Source organism: Austrofundulus limnaeus, unplaced genomic scaffold (genome assembly GCF_001266775.1).
Source record: "Austrofundulus limnaeus strain Quisiro unplaced genomic scaffold, Austrofundulus_limnaeus-1.0 Scaffold20, whole genome shotgun sequence".
Classification (NCBI taxonomy): domain Eukaryota; kingdom Metazoa; phylum Chordata; class Actinopteri; order Cyprinodontiformes; family Rivulidae; genus Austrofundulus; species Austrofundulus limnaeus.
In genome coordinates this window covers 1,326,213-1,341,363 of record NW_013952422.1, presented here as the reverse complement: position 1 = coordinate 1,341,363, position 15,151 = coordinate 1,326,213, and the positions used below count along the sequence as shown (strand labels likewise).

The window sequence follows — 15,151 nt, the reverse complement described above, 5'->3', positions numbered from 1 at the left end:
GTGCTGCTATTGCCAGTATCACTCCACCCCGTTAACAATTGGTGTTAATTAGGTGTCAACGATAGCCATGTCATGTGAGTATGAGTCACCTGTGAACGATGGCCATGTGATGTGAGTATCAGTCACACGGAGGCAGTGTTTAAAAGCCTGAATTTTGCCTGAAACTCTCAGACTGAAGAAGTCTCTTTGACCTACACAATTTTTTTTCTTTTTGATTTAGACGTTTAAAAAAAGAAGAAGAAAACAGTCAATAAGAATTCAAATTTAATTTGCAAACTCTTTTAAATTAACTTCACAAACATCCACATATCAGATAATTTTGTCCCTTTTTTCTTCATTTTTGAAAAAAACGCACCAGATTGTTTCCTCAATTTTAGATAAAGTTTTTAAAGCTTCAAAACGTTTATTTAGGCTGTCGTGAGTTTAGAAGATAGTTTAGAGTCATGTTGAGATGTTTATATAAGAAAAAGTTCAAATCCCGCAGCTGAAAATCCACTGAAATCTAAAATAATCACAGCTTTGCAACAAACAGGAAGAAACTGGCTCATTTATTATATATTATAAACTTGAGTGATTGAGGATTCGTACAATATAATAGCTTATTTTTTTGGCTTTGCTGATTATTCTTTTGCACAAGTCAGCACTGCACTTTACATGACATGGAGCTCCATTAAGGGCGAACAGAAGTAAAACAGACACTTTTAATGGTAAACCGTTAATAAATCTACTGATGGATGTAAACACTTCGTGGCTGCATGCAGAGCTTTTACCGCTGGCAGGGAAGGTACAGTGAAACTCAGTCAAACACAAGCAGTTAGTAAAATTACTCTGTAAATATAGCGTTAACATTTTAGTGGTGAAAAAATATGCTTTGTACACTGTACACTGGAGTGTCTATGTGGAAGTACATTCGTGTATTTGTATTTACCGTATGAGTGCAAAGAACTTTTTGAAGTCTTTCAACTACATACACAGTATTTCTCATCTGAACATGTTATAATAATATGGAAAAAGTAAATATACTGTACCTTGGTCAAAAAGGTTCAGGCACATATATTTAAATATAAAAACGGCCACATAAAGTCACAAAATGCAACATAATTCAACTTTTGCAAATACTATCCATCTTGGCTTTATGATACTGTACATCAGTGCATTTTATACTTGCACATATTAGTATGAAATACTTTCTGATACAAAAATATTCATCTAAAATGCAATAAAGCTTGCATTTGAACAGAAAATATTATATAAACACACAGAGAGAGCTGGGATATAATACATAAACTGTCTTTTTTAAATAAATAACATATAAAACAGGTGCAACAGCAAAACGTTTTGGGTAAAATTGCCAGTTCTTGACAAGATTTCCTTTTTGTTTTTTACATTCTAGATATGCAGACGTTTTGTTTGTCTCAGGGATATTTATTGTCTTTGTGTCTGCTGCCACCGTGTGTTCCTCTGCCCTAACTGATTCTCTGCAGCAGTTTGTCCTCGATCAGCTCGAACTGAACGCTGACGGACATTTCTGCCACGAACTGCTCGCAGCCCTCCTTGGTTACCTGTTTGCAGTAGCGCAGGTCGATGTGGCAGATGCTCCCGCAGCGTTTGAAGTAGGTCAGGGACTGGTCGGTGACCCTGTTACAGACTGCAGGAGGAGGAGGAAATGAGTTGGAGTGCAGAAAGGTTCACAACTCCTGACAATCAGCCTTAAAATAAATCCACAAGCTCCATAACTGCAAGGGTTGTGGACTAGGGCTTTCCCATTGTTGATTGATTAGGAGTTTCAACAGCTTAAAGCAGGGCTATTCAACTGGCAGCCCGCGGGCCAAAATGCGGCCCGCCAATTGGTTCATTCATCCCTTAAGCCCAAACCACCAGTTTTCTACTTTAATTACTATGAGTTCTTTTAAGTAAACATAGACATGTTTGGTACCTACAGAAACGTCAGAATCTTGGCTACAAGCTGGTAAAAACTATTTCTAAGCACACTCAAGACATTTAAAACTATAAGCAGTTGAAGATAAAACTATGAAAGTAAAAATAAAATTGGTTTAAAAAGTTGGCAAGTCAGAGATGTCCAAATATTATTTGTGTTAAATAGGAGGTATGATGCGTTATTTTTGTTTTTGATATTGTTTTATTATCACTAAATTTATTACATAGGGTTCTGTATGTTATATCCGTGATTAAATGCAGCAAAATAAACTATTTCAAAGGTAACAGAACTTTGGTTTATTAACATAACTTTAATTGCTGGATGTTCGGCCCCTCAGCTGTTGGCCTGCATTAACCGTGGCCCCCGGAGCAATTTAGTTGAACAGCCCTGGCTTAAAGGCTCAGAGCTGGTTTTTATTGTTAATGAATAAATGTTTTTTATTGTCCTTTCTCTGCGTTAGTTTTTACATCAGTTACTTACAAATAGATTAAATTAGCCTAATAAATATTGTCATTATGCAGTTGTTTATTTGGGGGGTTACCATGATTTTATGGGTCAAAAACTGAAAAGTTTGGGAACACAGTGTCTGCTTCATGGAAGAAGAACCTCAGTTTAGCCTATTAGCTTTAGCATTAGCCCTGATGCTATCACCATATATATGTATTAGCTCAGCGCTACACATTTTCCTCTCATCACTGAGGTCCTCCATCCACATGACAGAGAGGAGAACACAAAAATGACTCAGCTGCAACTGAAAATATGGATGGAGGACAACAGTTTAGCTTGTTAGTTTGTCGCGCTAGCACCGAGCTAATACATATAAAGCAATATAGCGTAGGCGCTAGCGCGAAGGCTAACAGGCTAGGCTGAGGTTCTTCTTCCATGAAGCAGCTCTGTTGTCCTCCATCTATATTTTCAGTTACAGGCTGAGTCATTTCTACCTTCTCCTCTCTGTCAACGCTCTCTGGTTTCATTTAAAAGAGTCGATCATCAGATATTGTCCAAGATTAACCTTCAGGGTGGATATAGCTCACTAGCAGCCTCGCACCGAGGACCTATCCACGTCATCATTTACCCAGAATGCTTTGCGTGTAAATAAAATGTCTCCAATCGTGTTAAAATATATTTTTTTAAATTTACAAAACTAAACAGCCTGCAGTATTTTTACAGACTTTATTTTACAGTTAAAATATATGTTTATCAAATAAAGTCTAATTTCACAACTAATCAGGAATCCCTTTAATAAAGCGAAAGATGCAAAGACACCCGTATCGTTCCACGACTAAAGGTAAAGATTTAAATTCAGATAAGAGTCTAATGAAGTCCGATTCAGAGCCAGTGAAGACAGACTCGTACCTGACAGGTTGATGTCAGTGAGCGAGTCTCTGGTGGTCGTCCCCGCAGCGGTCAGGATGTTGACGGACTGATCGGTGACGTGGTTACAGTAACTCAGGTCCAGCTTGGATAGCAGAGGCATGTAGCGAATGATGAGGCGCAGAGACGTGTCTGTGACGTCCAGCCCGGCCAGACGCAGGTCCTCCACGTTCCGCAGCTTGCTCCTGTTGTCTAACTGACCTACAACAACAACAAAAGAAAGGAAAGGAGATTAACAGAAGGAAAATAGTGAAGATTGATTGTTACGTTAAAATACTTTATAAACCCTTTATATGTTTACTCATTTAAAAAAGGTGCAGAATCTGAGTTTTTCTGTATCCATTCCTCTACAAAAGTTTAAACTAAAACTCTACCTGGCCTGTTATCTGTGGGTGGGGACAGCAAGTCTCTCATCTGGGCGTCTTTTAGCCCTTCGACCCACTGGATGTCCAGCGTTCGCAGGAGAGGACAGCTGGACGTGCAGAGAGCAGAGACGGCCACCCAGGAGCACCCCGACAGGAGCAGCACACGCAGACCTGCGGAGAGCGGGACCACAAAGAACCGGTCAGCCGATAAAGACTTTTCTTCTCCGTTCCCTCTGGAAACAAGCGGCATCAATCCACACAACGATGCTCTCTTATTATGACAAAGAAACAACGCTGATCATACAAAAACAAATCTGTTGCGCTGATTGAATTTGTTTACCAGGAAGTCTGTTGATGAGCCAGCTGAGCTGCTTCTTAGAAATGTTTGTCCAGCTGAGGTCCAGAGCTACAGGCTGTCTCCGGATGATGCCGCTCAGCATGAGCGGCGTGATCGCCTTGCAGCGGTTCAGGCTGATGTGCTTCCAGAGTCGTTTGTCGCAGCACCTGAGGAGAGGCGCAGCAGATAGGGCCATGAGAACGCCTGCCCAGTCGAGCTCGGGGGTTCTCAGCAGTGTTATTATAGTTAACTAAAACTAACTCAATAACGAAAACTGAAATTGAAAAAACATTTTAGTTAACTAAAATAAATAAAAACTGTAATAAGATGAAAAAAATGATAACTCACTAAAACTGTATAATCTTTTTACAAAAGTAACTAAAACTAACTGAATTAATATAGAAAAAGGATAGAAAATCCTTAGTATTTTTCAATTTATTTTGAAACGTGGATCTTTTTTTTCTCAAATTGAGTAGTTTCATATTAGCTGTGGGCCGTAACAACACTTGTTTACAGTCTGCTGCTCAGCATCGTCTGCCAAATGACGACAACAAAAGTTGGGAGAAAGCGACAACATCCACTTTGGGATTTCTTTGAATATGACTGTGAGACAATTAAAAGCAAGTGTGTTGTAGTAAAAACAGGTGATAAAACAGGTGGAATGCTTCTCAAGGGAAAAACTGCATGAATCAAGCTCACACAAGATGGCTAAGTATGACTAAAATTGACACGCTAGCTTCTCTCAGTAGCTCCCAAGAGAAATAAGCAACAGGTAGCACCGGGTTGGAGACAACTATTATCATCATCCTAAAATAATCGCCCAAGGTTTTAGTGGGCAAAATTGAGTTACGCAATTATTTTATTAAGGTGTCACCATAATGGACTGCTTTAGCTAGTAATTAACTAGTTAAGCTTTAAAGGGGCAATATCATGTGAAATCTATTTTTTTTTAGTTTTATATCACGTTATAATGTTATACTCTCATAAAAAATATGCCCAAAGTCTTGCTTTGACTCATTCATGCATGTTTGAGAAATCCTGCAGCGTTTTTAGGCAGCCATGCTGAGGAGCAAAACGACAGGTGGGGACCAGAAATGCCTTTGAGGACCAGAAACGCCCCTGGGACATGTCTTTAAGCCGAGCTTCCTCATGGCAGGGCGCCCCCCTCCCCATGACTCCTGCAGGCTCTCGGGTGAAAGTGAAAGTGAAACTTAAACTGTCTGCTGAGCTCCTTGAAGTAAACTTCATCATGGCAACCCCCCCCCCCCCCCCCCCCCCCCCCCCCCGTCCCGTCCCGAAGCGGAAGGTGGTTCTTAAAGAGACAGAGGGCCAATTTCAAGGCGTTTGCAAGAGGAAGTGATGGGAAGATAAGTTTATTTACTATTTAAACATAAAAACAGCATTTTAATAACAGCCAAAGGTGACATAGATACTTTATTATGGTATAGTATTTAAATGTATGCCTGAGAAACACATAATATTGCCCCTTTAACTCACAGGAACATCACAAGCTTGAGGATGCATTGGCAAATATGTTTATTCAAACTATTAAAAAAAACTAATACTAGAGCTAATAACAACTAAACTACAACTAAAGGGCTCGACACACGGGAGGCAACGTCGCTCGCTCTCCATTCATTTCCTATGGAGGCTGTGCGGTGAGGCGACAATCGCTTGCCCTCCTCCAGCTAAGCGACCGGCGAAAATAGTGCATGTGAAATTTCGCGCTCGTAGACGTACACACGCGAGCTTGCGACGCGACATATGAAAGTTGAAAAATGTTCAACTTTTGTCGCTGTCGCTTAGCGTACAACCGATCAGCGAAGGTTTCATTGACTGATCAATGAGAGGAGAGTATGCTACACACTGCAGTTAGCTAACACTTTCACCAAGTGATTACTAAAAAGCTTTGTGGGAATTTATTGGCACCAGGGTGAAGTTTATGGTAAGTTTTTCCTCATAAAATTGTATCTTGATGTGTGTTTGTTTTTCAATATTAGCATTGCAAGATTTGTTTAGTTTACACGTCCGTAATGCACACCCACCTTCAGAGTCAAGAACCAATCAAATTTCGTGAAGACAAGCGACCTGAGAGCGCGATTCGCAACGCTGCGATCGCTATCGCGTCCCATGTGTCGGGTTTCACCCTGGCTGCGATGACAGCCGCTAATCGCTGTAGTTTGTCGCTGCCCGTGTGTCGAGCCCTTAAGCATTAAAAATGCAATAATAACTAATAAAAACKATCAAATCCACTGTAAAATCTCATTAAAACTAACTAAATTAAAAGAAAAAAGGTCACAATGAGATCAAACTAAAATATAATGAAAAATCCAAAGCTATTATACCCTTGGTTCTCAGCAGCTGGGTGGGTCTGGTACTCACCACCTGTTCCACGTCCGGCACACCCGCATGCAGACGCACAGGTCTTTGTGAGTCAGGTGGCTGAACACTTTCATCCACGTCTCCCGCCGCATCACGTGCGCTTCGCCGCTGTTCAGCGACAGCCGGTCGGGCGGGGGGCTGATGGGTGGGGGTCGGATCACGTGGCGCTCCATTTGAATGCATTTTGGGGGCGACCGCCGGGGCAGGGGGCGGGCACAGATGGGCGTGATGGGCGGGCCTCTGTTCCAGCTGAGAGGGGAGCAGGCCCGCGGCGTCCCGTACGCCTCCCGCCCCCTGTGCCTCAGCCAGTCCCCCAGATCACTGCCGCCGTTATTTAGAGGCCACTTCGGTTTGTGGTCCTCCGCTTCGCTCTGGGGTTCGGACTTTACCGGACTGTGGTTCTGGTTGGTCAGACAGTCTTCTGTTTTCAGAGGCTGCCGGTGGTGATTGGCCACACCGTCCTCCGCTTTAAGGGCTCGGCGACTCTGATTGGTGGCCGGGTCTTCTGTTTTTAGTGGTTTACAGTTCTGATTGGTCACAGAGTCTTCAGTCTTCAGCTGCCTGCGATGGTGAGCAGCCGAGTTGTTGTCCGTCTTCTCTGCGGCGTGCTTTTTGAAGTCTTCCGACTTGACGACCTCCAGGCTGAACTCTTTGCTCGGTCCTTTGTTGGGGAGACGCCGGCGCTGGTGGCGAGCTTTGAGCTGCGCAGGGCTCCTCTCGTGGACGTCTCCTGACTCGCTGCTGGGTCCAGCTCTGGGGGAGTTGGAGGACGAATGGTCACTTTCTCTGGCTGAAGCAGTTCTCAGCAGGGGACCTATCAGCACTTTAGCTTTGTCCTCTGCACTACCGTCTCTCCCTTTCGTGACATTCTCCTCTTCCTCTTTATCCTCTTCTTGCACTTCATCGTCGTACTCGCTTTTCTCCCTGAAACGCGTCCTGTCCAAAGTTAACCCATCTTCCTCGTGATCCTCCTGGTCCTCGTCTTCATCGCCATGATCATTCTCTGCCTTGATGTGTTGCAAGAGTTTCAAACCGAACAGATCTTCTGGTTTCGAAGGCTTTTTCTAGAAAAGAGTGGAAGAACAATAACTAGAATTTGAAATTAATCCCAGTCAGGCTGCATGAATGATAAAAGTATTTAATTCATATTTTGATAAGCGACAGCCAGCACCACCTTCAGAAATGTTTTAATGTGGTGGCCACTGAAAACCCACACGTGCATCTTAATGTTGAGTCATATATAAATTTAGTTATTTTGTTATATATAAGTTTCGTATGAGCCTGAAGGAGCGATCCACTTTAATCCAGGGATTAAGATTGTGGAACGGTCTGGAAGATGAGGTTAAAAATTCCAAATCTTTGTATATATTAAAGATAATGATAAAATCTAGTATTCTGAAGAAATATGGAGAAGCATAAGTGAATCCATGCAAATTGTTGTTTGAGTTTTAGGTTTAGCTTTGTTTTTTGTGTTTTCAGTTGTTTTGATTTTTGTTGTAATTTACTTTCATTTTGAACATAATCTGGGGATAAAAAAGGGGCAGATATTATAAGATTTATTCTTCTTCTGCTGCCTTTCATTTCATTTCATTTCATTTTGATTGTATGATTTTTGTCCTTTGTTGTGTATATAATTGCTTCAAATGAAATGAATAAATTTCAAAATAAATAAATAAAAATAAAAATAAATCTGAGCCTAAAAAAGCCACCTGTGGAGACACGGAGACCAAATCCAAACCCAGGGTTCTCAAACCAAGATAAGAGTACCACTGGTGGTGCTCAGGGTCCCTCTAGTGGTAACTCTGGTGTCAATTATTTGCAAGTGAAATAACAAGTTAATTAACTCTAATGAGCTAGTCTGTGAAGTAAAAAGAACCAGAGCACAATAAGATCTTGGCTTCAAATAAAAACTACTCGAAACTAAAAAGGTTTGGTGTTTATTTGTGGAAACTGGAGTGGACGATGACTAACCCACATGTTAATGGAGCTTAAGCAGCATCTGAAGTCTCTAGAAGAACTGACGGCAACAAAAGGTGCAGCTGATGTGGAGCAAAAGAAATGCTGAGACTGCTGTTTATGAGGTGCTGTTCTCAGAAATGAACGCATGAAACCATCACATTTTACACCTTAAATCAGGATTAAGGGTTTGAGAAAAACTGAACTAATATATTAACATTATATGAGACATTTATGGCTTAAACCAGGGCTATTAAACTAAATTGCTCAATGGGCCACAGTTACTCAAAACTAACAGCTCAGGGAGATGTGGGGGGGGGGGGGTTGCCCGATCATGGGGGTATTTATTTAAAAGAAAAAAAACTATCTTTCACCTTTTAAAATTGTTTATTTTGTTGCATTGACTCATAAATTTAAAACTGATGTCAAATTTATGTTTATGTTAAAATAAGTGAAATTGAATCAATTTAAAAAAAATTATTCCTATTGGCAGGCCAAACAAAAAGTCACCCGTGGGCCACCAGTTGAATATCCCTGGCTTAAACAAAACTAAGAATCTTACATATAAATGCAACTGTTTTTGTAGTAAAACATGGATCCACAAAAAAAAAAACAAGAGTCTCACCTTCTTTTTCACAATCACAGGTTCATCGTTGGTGTCAAACAGTTTCCTTTTCTTCCGTAGCGGATTGTCGTCGACTCTTGCTCGTGGCACGCCGTCCAGACACAGCAGGGGGGGCCGTTTCTTTGGGGGCTCTTCGTCGCTCCTCTTCGAGGTGACTTCCCGCTCCGCGTTCCTTTTCACGGCGGTCGTCGGCGTGGGGGCGGCGGCGGGCGGCGGAGCCAGCGCCGGGAGCGGGTCGGGCTCCTCTTTCGGGTCCCGGTTCAGGCGCGGCTCTTTGAGGAGGGAGCCGGGGAGGTTCGAGGCATACTTAAATCCTGGCCCCCTTTTTTGCTTTGTGGCCAAAAGTTTAGAAAAAACGGAGAGGACAACTTTATTTCTCTGGCTCTGCGACACATCAGTGAAGTCATCTGTTTGAGGAATTCATCGGTTTGACAAAAATTGATGCTTACTTTCCCAGTTTTTCCCGCGTGGTTGCACTTTGGGCACTCCCAACAGTTTGGCAGCTCATCGTTGACTAATCCGTTTGAATCTTTGACCTGAACAAAACGATCGCACGCAGACTTTTAACCAGGAGGTTGGCAGATAACAACTCAACAGCTGTGAGAACGCTGCATGATAAAACTGAGCAGGTTACCTTCAGACAGTTAGGGTGGACAATCTCATTACAGATGGAGCACTCCATGAGCATCAGGTTAAACTTCTCCTCTTCGTCCTCCACCGTGTCCTCCTTTCCCGCCTCGCCGCAGATGAGACACACGGCTGTGTGGGGCAAAACAGGCTGAGGAGGAAACAAAAGCAACAAATCACTACAGGGGAAAACAAACAGTTACTCTGCACCTTGGCCTAATTCCTCTCAAGATGATCCAATAAAATGAGCCAGTCGTGTGAACTGTTTGGAGTATATTTGCAGCGAGTCGATATCGTGAACAGGGTTGCACGATCTAGCTAAGATTTATGATCAACTCAATATCTGTGAGCGCAGGAGTGTCTGCATGTTAATAATATATCTGACAGATCCAACTGTTTTGATGCCCACGACTGGTTTTAATCAGTACCAACAGAAGAGAAAGTGAGGAAAACGTGGGTCACAGTTGTGCAAATTTCTGCAAGTTTGTGCAAGTTTTTCTGCTACATTGTGAACAGTTATGATTCAGAGTTCAGCTCAGCCTTTGCCTGACTCAGAAATGTTGAGTCGGGAAAAAAAAATACATTTCCGATAGTTATAAGATGCATCCCAATATCCTGCCAACAATCCAATTTATCAAAGACACTGAAAAAAAACTGGTACAACACAAAACATTTCAACCTCTAATACTGCAGCTCTCATAAACATCAGGTGTCACTAAGGAGAAAATAAAAGCTGCAAACAGCAGGAACTGCAACCAGATGAGAAACTCTTAAACATAACTGCAACTTTTTAACTCTTCTGCTAGTTTGTTTTCATCTAACATGAATCGGATCAGATTTTATTGTTGCAAAGATGTAACAAACCAATGCATCTAAATAAAAATGCATCAATACATGACTGCTCTTCTAATCCAGTCACATTGTTGCAGTTTGTTTATGTTTCCGCTGCTCTCCAGTCAATGTGATGTAATATATATTTTTGACCAAATCGTTATAAAACCCAACTGGTTCTAAATTGACCTCCTGGTAAAATAAAGGTTAATAAATGATTGTGCATGGAACCTCCACGCCTTTACGTTGCCCTAACCGTGTCTGACTGCAGAAATATTGTGGTCAAACTGTTTCTTTCTCCGGCCTGAGGATGATTGTTTCAGCGGTCTGTGAGTTAATAGGGAGCTCTGAGTCAAACTCCCAGCAGACAACCTCCATCATTTACTGGAGAGCTGCTACACTAATGGTTGTGCTTTCGTGAAGAACTCTGGTTTTTTTTCTCACGTTGATGATTGGCCTGTTAGCAGCTTGTCTGACCAAGGCCCTCTGCTCCTGATTACTCAGTCGGATCAATAAAAGTCTATTATTGGTTTCAGATTTCCTCTGTTTTAGATTGATGGAGACCACTAATGCATCAGACCTTTGCTCTGTGTGTTGTATCAAAGGGCCTAAATATTAACAGTAATTTACTTATTTTTTGTTTGTTTTGGCTAAAATGTTTAAGATTTTTTTTATTTTTCTGTTATTTGGAAGATTAGAGTAAATCTTCTCATTGTCAGCCAATTAAAAAAAAGCCTTTGAAAGATCATGATTTGTACTTACAGCGATGCACTGCCTCATGATGCAGGACTGCTTCATTCGGCCCGGCCCGCCGAACTTCTTCATGTCTTTGCAGAAGTGGCACTCGCCGCACTCCGTCCGCAGGCAGGCCTCGCACTTCCGACAGCGGGTCCTCCTCCTCCTGGCACCAGATGTTCCCCGGCTGGCCGACAGCTTGACCGCTGAGGCAGGGGAGGCCGCCATCTTGGGTTTCGGCCGGTTGGGAGGCCGAGGCTGGAGGGGGCGACAAGGATACAGTGTCAATTTCCTTAATAAAAAAAAAACAAAACAATAAGCTGACATATATTTTACTAGTTGATAGTCTGCATCTTTTGCATATTTTGATATTATTTTATTTTATCGGGTGTAAAAAATAAAAAACTAAAACTTTTAAAAAAAATGTAAGTTTGACTAATTAAATGTCTAACATTATTTGAAGAAATGAACAGAAGAATTTGAACCGATACACTGCAAAAACTGTCCACCTTACCAAGTTTTAAAACCTTATATCCAGCCAAAAAGTCTTTTTGATCTTGTTTTGAGACTGATTTACTAAACAAGAACTGATTGTGTAAGAATAATAATCTTGTTTTCAGAATGTGTAAGATTATTTGTCTTGTTAGTCTGAAAATTTGACTCAAATTAAGTCAAAAAGTTCTGCCAATGAAGTAAGAAAATTTTACTTGGTAAGATTCTTGAAATACTTGATTTGACTCAGTTTTTTCTTATTTCAAGAATCTTACCAAGTAAATTTTTCTTACTCCACTGCAGATATTTTGACTTAATTTGAGTCAAATTTTCAGACTAACAAGACAAATAATCTTACACATTCTGAAAACAAGATTATTATTCTTACACAATCAGTTCTTGTTTAGTAAATCAGTCTCAAAACAAGATCAAAAAGACTTTTTGGCTGATATAAGATTTTAAAACTTGGTAAGATGGACATTTTTTGCAGTGTAATGAGTTGTAGATGCACATCCGGTGATTACCGTTTTAACATTTCATTAAAATCTATCCAGTGATTCATGAGATATTTTGCTAACAGACAGATAAGGGCAAAAACAATCACCTTTGCCTTTGTCGGCAAGTGATAATTATCATAAAATGTACATTAGAAAGACACATCATAAAGAAATTTAAATATTCTGATAAATATAGCTGGCATGTGTCTGTATTTTCCTTTCTGATCAGCATCTCTCTTTCTTCTGGTTATAGTTCTTTAATAGACAAAGGCGCAAAACAATTATATGCACACATGCAATTTCTAGCCACAGAAAGCAAACCTGATCAAACCCTCCTGGTCGTAAACACATGATTCATACCTACAGGACAAGAGCAAACAAACATCAAAAAATGTCCCTGAAGACGCCTTCCAAATTTAGCACCTCGCTGGCTTGCATTTCTCCTCTTCAAAGAGAAGCTCCACTTCTGACTACATCTCACACATGCCTACTGAAGACCCATTGTTCTGTGTTACGGGAGCACGCAGACTGACACCCAGCAGTGCAGATTATCAAAATGTGCTCCACTTAAAACAAGTGGGGAGATTATACGTCTTTGATCAGCATCGTTATTGTTTCTGTGAAATCATTCTGCTCCCTCACAGGATGAGAGCCAAAAAAAAAAAAAAAAACCCACAGCAATGTGTTGTTTGTTTAAAAAAAAAACATCTAACACATGAGACAATGAGCGGCAGAGAGAGGAAAATCAAACCGGAGCAGGAGGTGAGATTCACTGCAGCTCCTGGAAATGAGGACTGGATTTCTTTAGTTACATCAGCAGTGCAGATTTTTCCTGGTGTCAGCATAGCAACAGCCACATCCCATTCCCTAACAGAACAGTGTATGACACACACGTACTTGTAACCAATGAGCACTGTAACGGGAGCCTCTGACAGAGACCAACGCGAGTGTGGGAAATCTTGGGCACGTTACAGAAAGCTTCTTTTAACAATGAGCTGATAAAACGGTCCCATGTTGTGCTTAGACAGGATTAGAAGAACGGGAGGGGGCTTGTTCAATCTGCACTGGACTGCTTTGGTGGGGGTTCACGGGGATTAACAAGAGGAGGAACACTGACAGGACAGCAAATAAGCCAACATATCCTGATTTGTCAAACAAGTTTAGTGACTAAGTGCAGCAAAAAAACAGAAACAGTGGATTATATTTGTTCACTTTCACTAAAACTACAGATCCCTAACTGATCCCTCTAACCTCCTCACCCTCCCCACTGACAGATAAGTGGGTGATGTCCCTCTGACACACAGACATAAATAACAAAACATCCTGACAAGTCTCAGTTTTTATCAGCAAGTTGTTGAAGACAGACATTACAAGCTGTTTATATCCATCTCGCGTACAGAACAGACCATTTCTTTCACTTTAAAACATTTATTAAGATGAAATGAGAAAGATCTACTGAGAATATACTGAGGATGGATCAGGGCTGTAGAAAATATATATAAACTCTTCCACCAGAAAGAATTACGACTTCTCTTTTTCTAGAAACTACTGACTGGAGAGGAAAAAAAAAAACAAAGATCAAAACAAGTGTAAGCTTCAACAAAACCTCCCACGACGGGTCTGTAAACATTAAATTAAACGACAGGTTGATCCTCAAGTTTGGTTTTAACATCCTAACAGTTCTTTAGCTCGGCGTGCCTTTAAGCATCACGTTGAGCACATTTCACAAGAACAGGTGTGTGTCAACAAGACTGGATTAAAACTTGAAACTGGTCAGTTTTTACCCCCAAACGCAGTCAAATATTTAATAAAAGGACATGTGGCTCTAATGTAGGTAATGTTAATATGAGAATTAAAACACATTAATCGTAGCTGCAATTTAAAAAATGTGTGATAATGTCTGTTTATGAAGATGCGTGATTCATGTTGTGTCTTCTCATGAGTGTTCCTCACTTTAAAATAAAATAAACCAAACCCAGAAAATAAATCAGCATCATGATTAAGGCCTGGTAATAAAACAGTCAGGTTCTCTGTAACCTGTCAGACAGACTTGACTCGAAGCTTTTGTCTCGAGGCAGCTCCGTCTCCTCGCTGCCCTGCGACGCTGCACGCCGCGAGAACGGCAGACATTCCCGTGGATGCTGCCTCGCCGCGCCCGCCCTGCTGGGTGTCAGTGTGCTAACCTGCTCCGAGTCTGAGTCGTAGTCCTCATCGTCTGCGCTCAGCGACATGGCCATGGCGTGTTGTCAGACGCCGTCCGGCTCACAGCAATCTGACATGGCTGCAGTCTCCTCCTCCTCCTCCTCCTGCTACTCCTGCTACTCCTGTCAGCCCTCCCTTTTGCTCCAAAGCTTCACAATACCACAAGCAGATGTAGAAAGCACATACAAGCCTGACTCATTAATATGAATCGACTCCCGGGGTGTGAGTGGGGGGCGTGACTGCTCAGCACGGAGCCAATGGGAGGCGGATGTGCATTAGAATATGTACCGAGGGAGGGGATGTCTGCCTCCGTCCAATGAGGAAGGAGCGGCAGCGAAGGTGTTGTCATATTCATTCTGAGCATCACAGGCAGAGGAGAGCGGTCCCTGCACAGCCAACAGAGCCAGATGGCAGCTCATTACAAAAGACGAGCACAAAGAGGCCCCGAGACCAGCAGCTGGTCTTTCAAGAGAGGGGGGGCTCCATCATCCTGATGAGAGTGACCAGCTTCATTTTTATACATTCAGATGACAGATCTCATTCTTAAACCTCCTGTTGAAACTCCACCTATAGGGTGAATTTGTTTAATCAGAGAAAAGCAAACCAACTTCACACTTATCAAAAACTAAATATCGAGTCCCACAGTTGGTCCTACAGGTTGCTGCCTGAGTTTAACACTGTAAGTTCTTTAACTAAAGGCACAGTGTGTAGGATTTTGTCAATTATTTTAGCCGAAATTGAGATAATCACTAATGACAATAATAAAAAACATGTCTAATCATTGCAGAC

At 41.6% G+C, this 15,151-nt stretch overlaps 1 protein-coding gene across 4 annotated transcripts in view; it reads right to left on the bottom strand.

The window, feature by feature from the left end:
• The window catches only part of kdm2bb (lysine (K)-specific demethylase 2Bb), a 33,026-nt gene that overhangs the window by 4,554 nt on the left and 13,321 nt on the right, over positions 1-15,151 (bottom strand). The window contains exons 13-21 of one of the 4 annotated variants that reach the window (XM_014003768.1): positions 11,199-11,429; positions 9,613-9,756; positions 9,428-9,514; positions 8,979-9,317; positions 6,398-7,461; positions 4,019-4,182; positions 3,688-3,849; positions 3,296-3,514; positions 1,563-1,648 (exon numbers count right to left, since the gene is read on the bottom strand). In XM_014003768.1, the coding sequence (XP_013859222.1) occupies positions 1,563-1,648; positions 3,296-3,514; positions 3,688-3,849; positions 4,019-4,182; positions 6,398-7,461; positions 8,979-9,317; positions 9,428-9,514; positions 9,613-9,756; positions 11,199-11,429 (2,496 nt within the window). Of the gene's footprint in view, positions 1-527; positions 1,649-3,295; positions 3,515-3,687; positions 3,850-4,018; positions 4,183-6,360; positions 7,462-8,978; positions 9,318-9,427; positions 9,515-9,612; positions 9,757-11,198; positions 11,430-15,151 lie in introns of those variants that run through there. The other 3 variants (XM_014003767.1, XM_014003771.1, XM_014003769.1) reach the window with 3 other exon arrangements.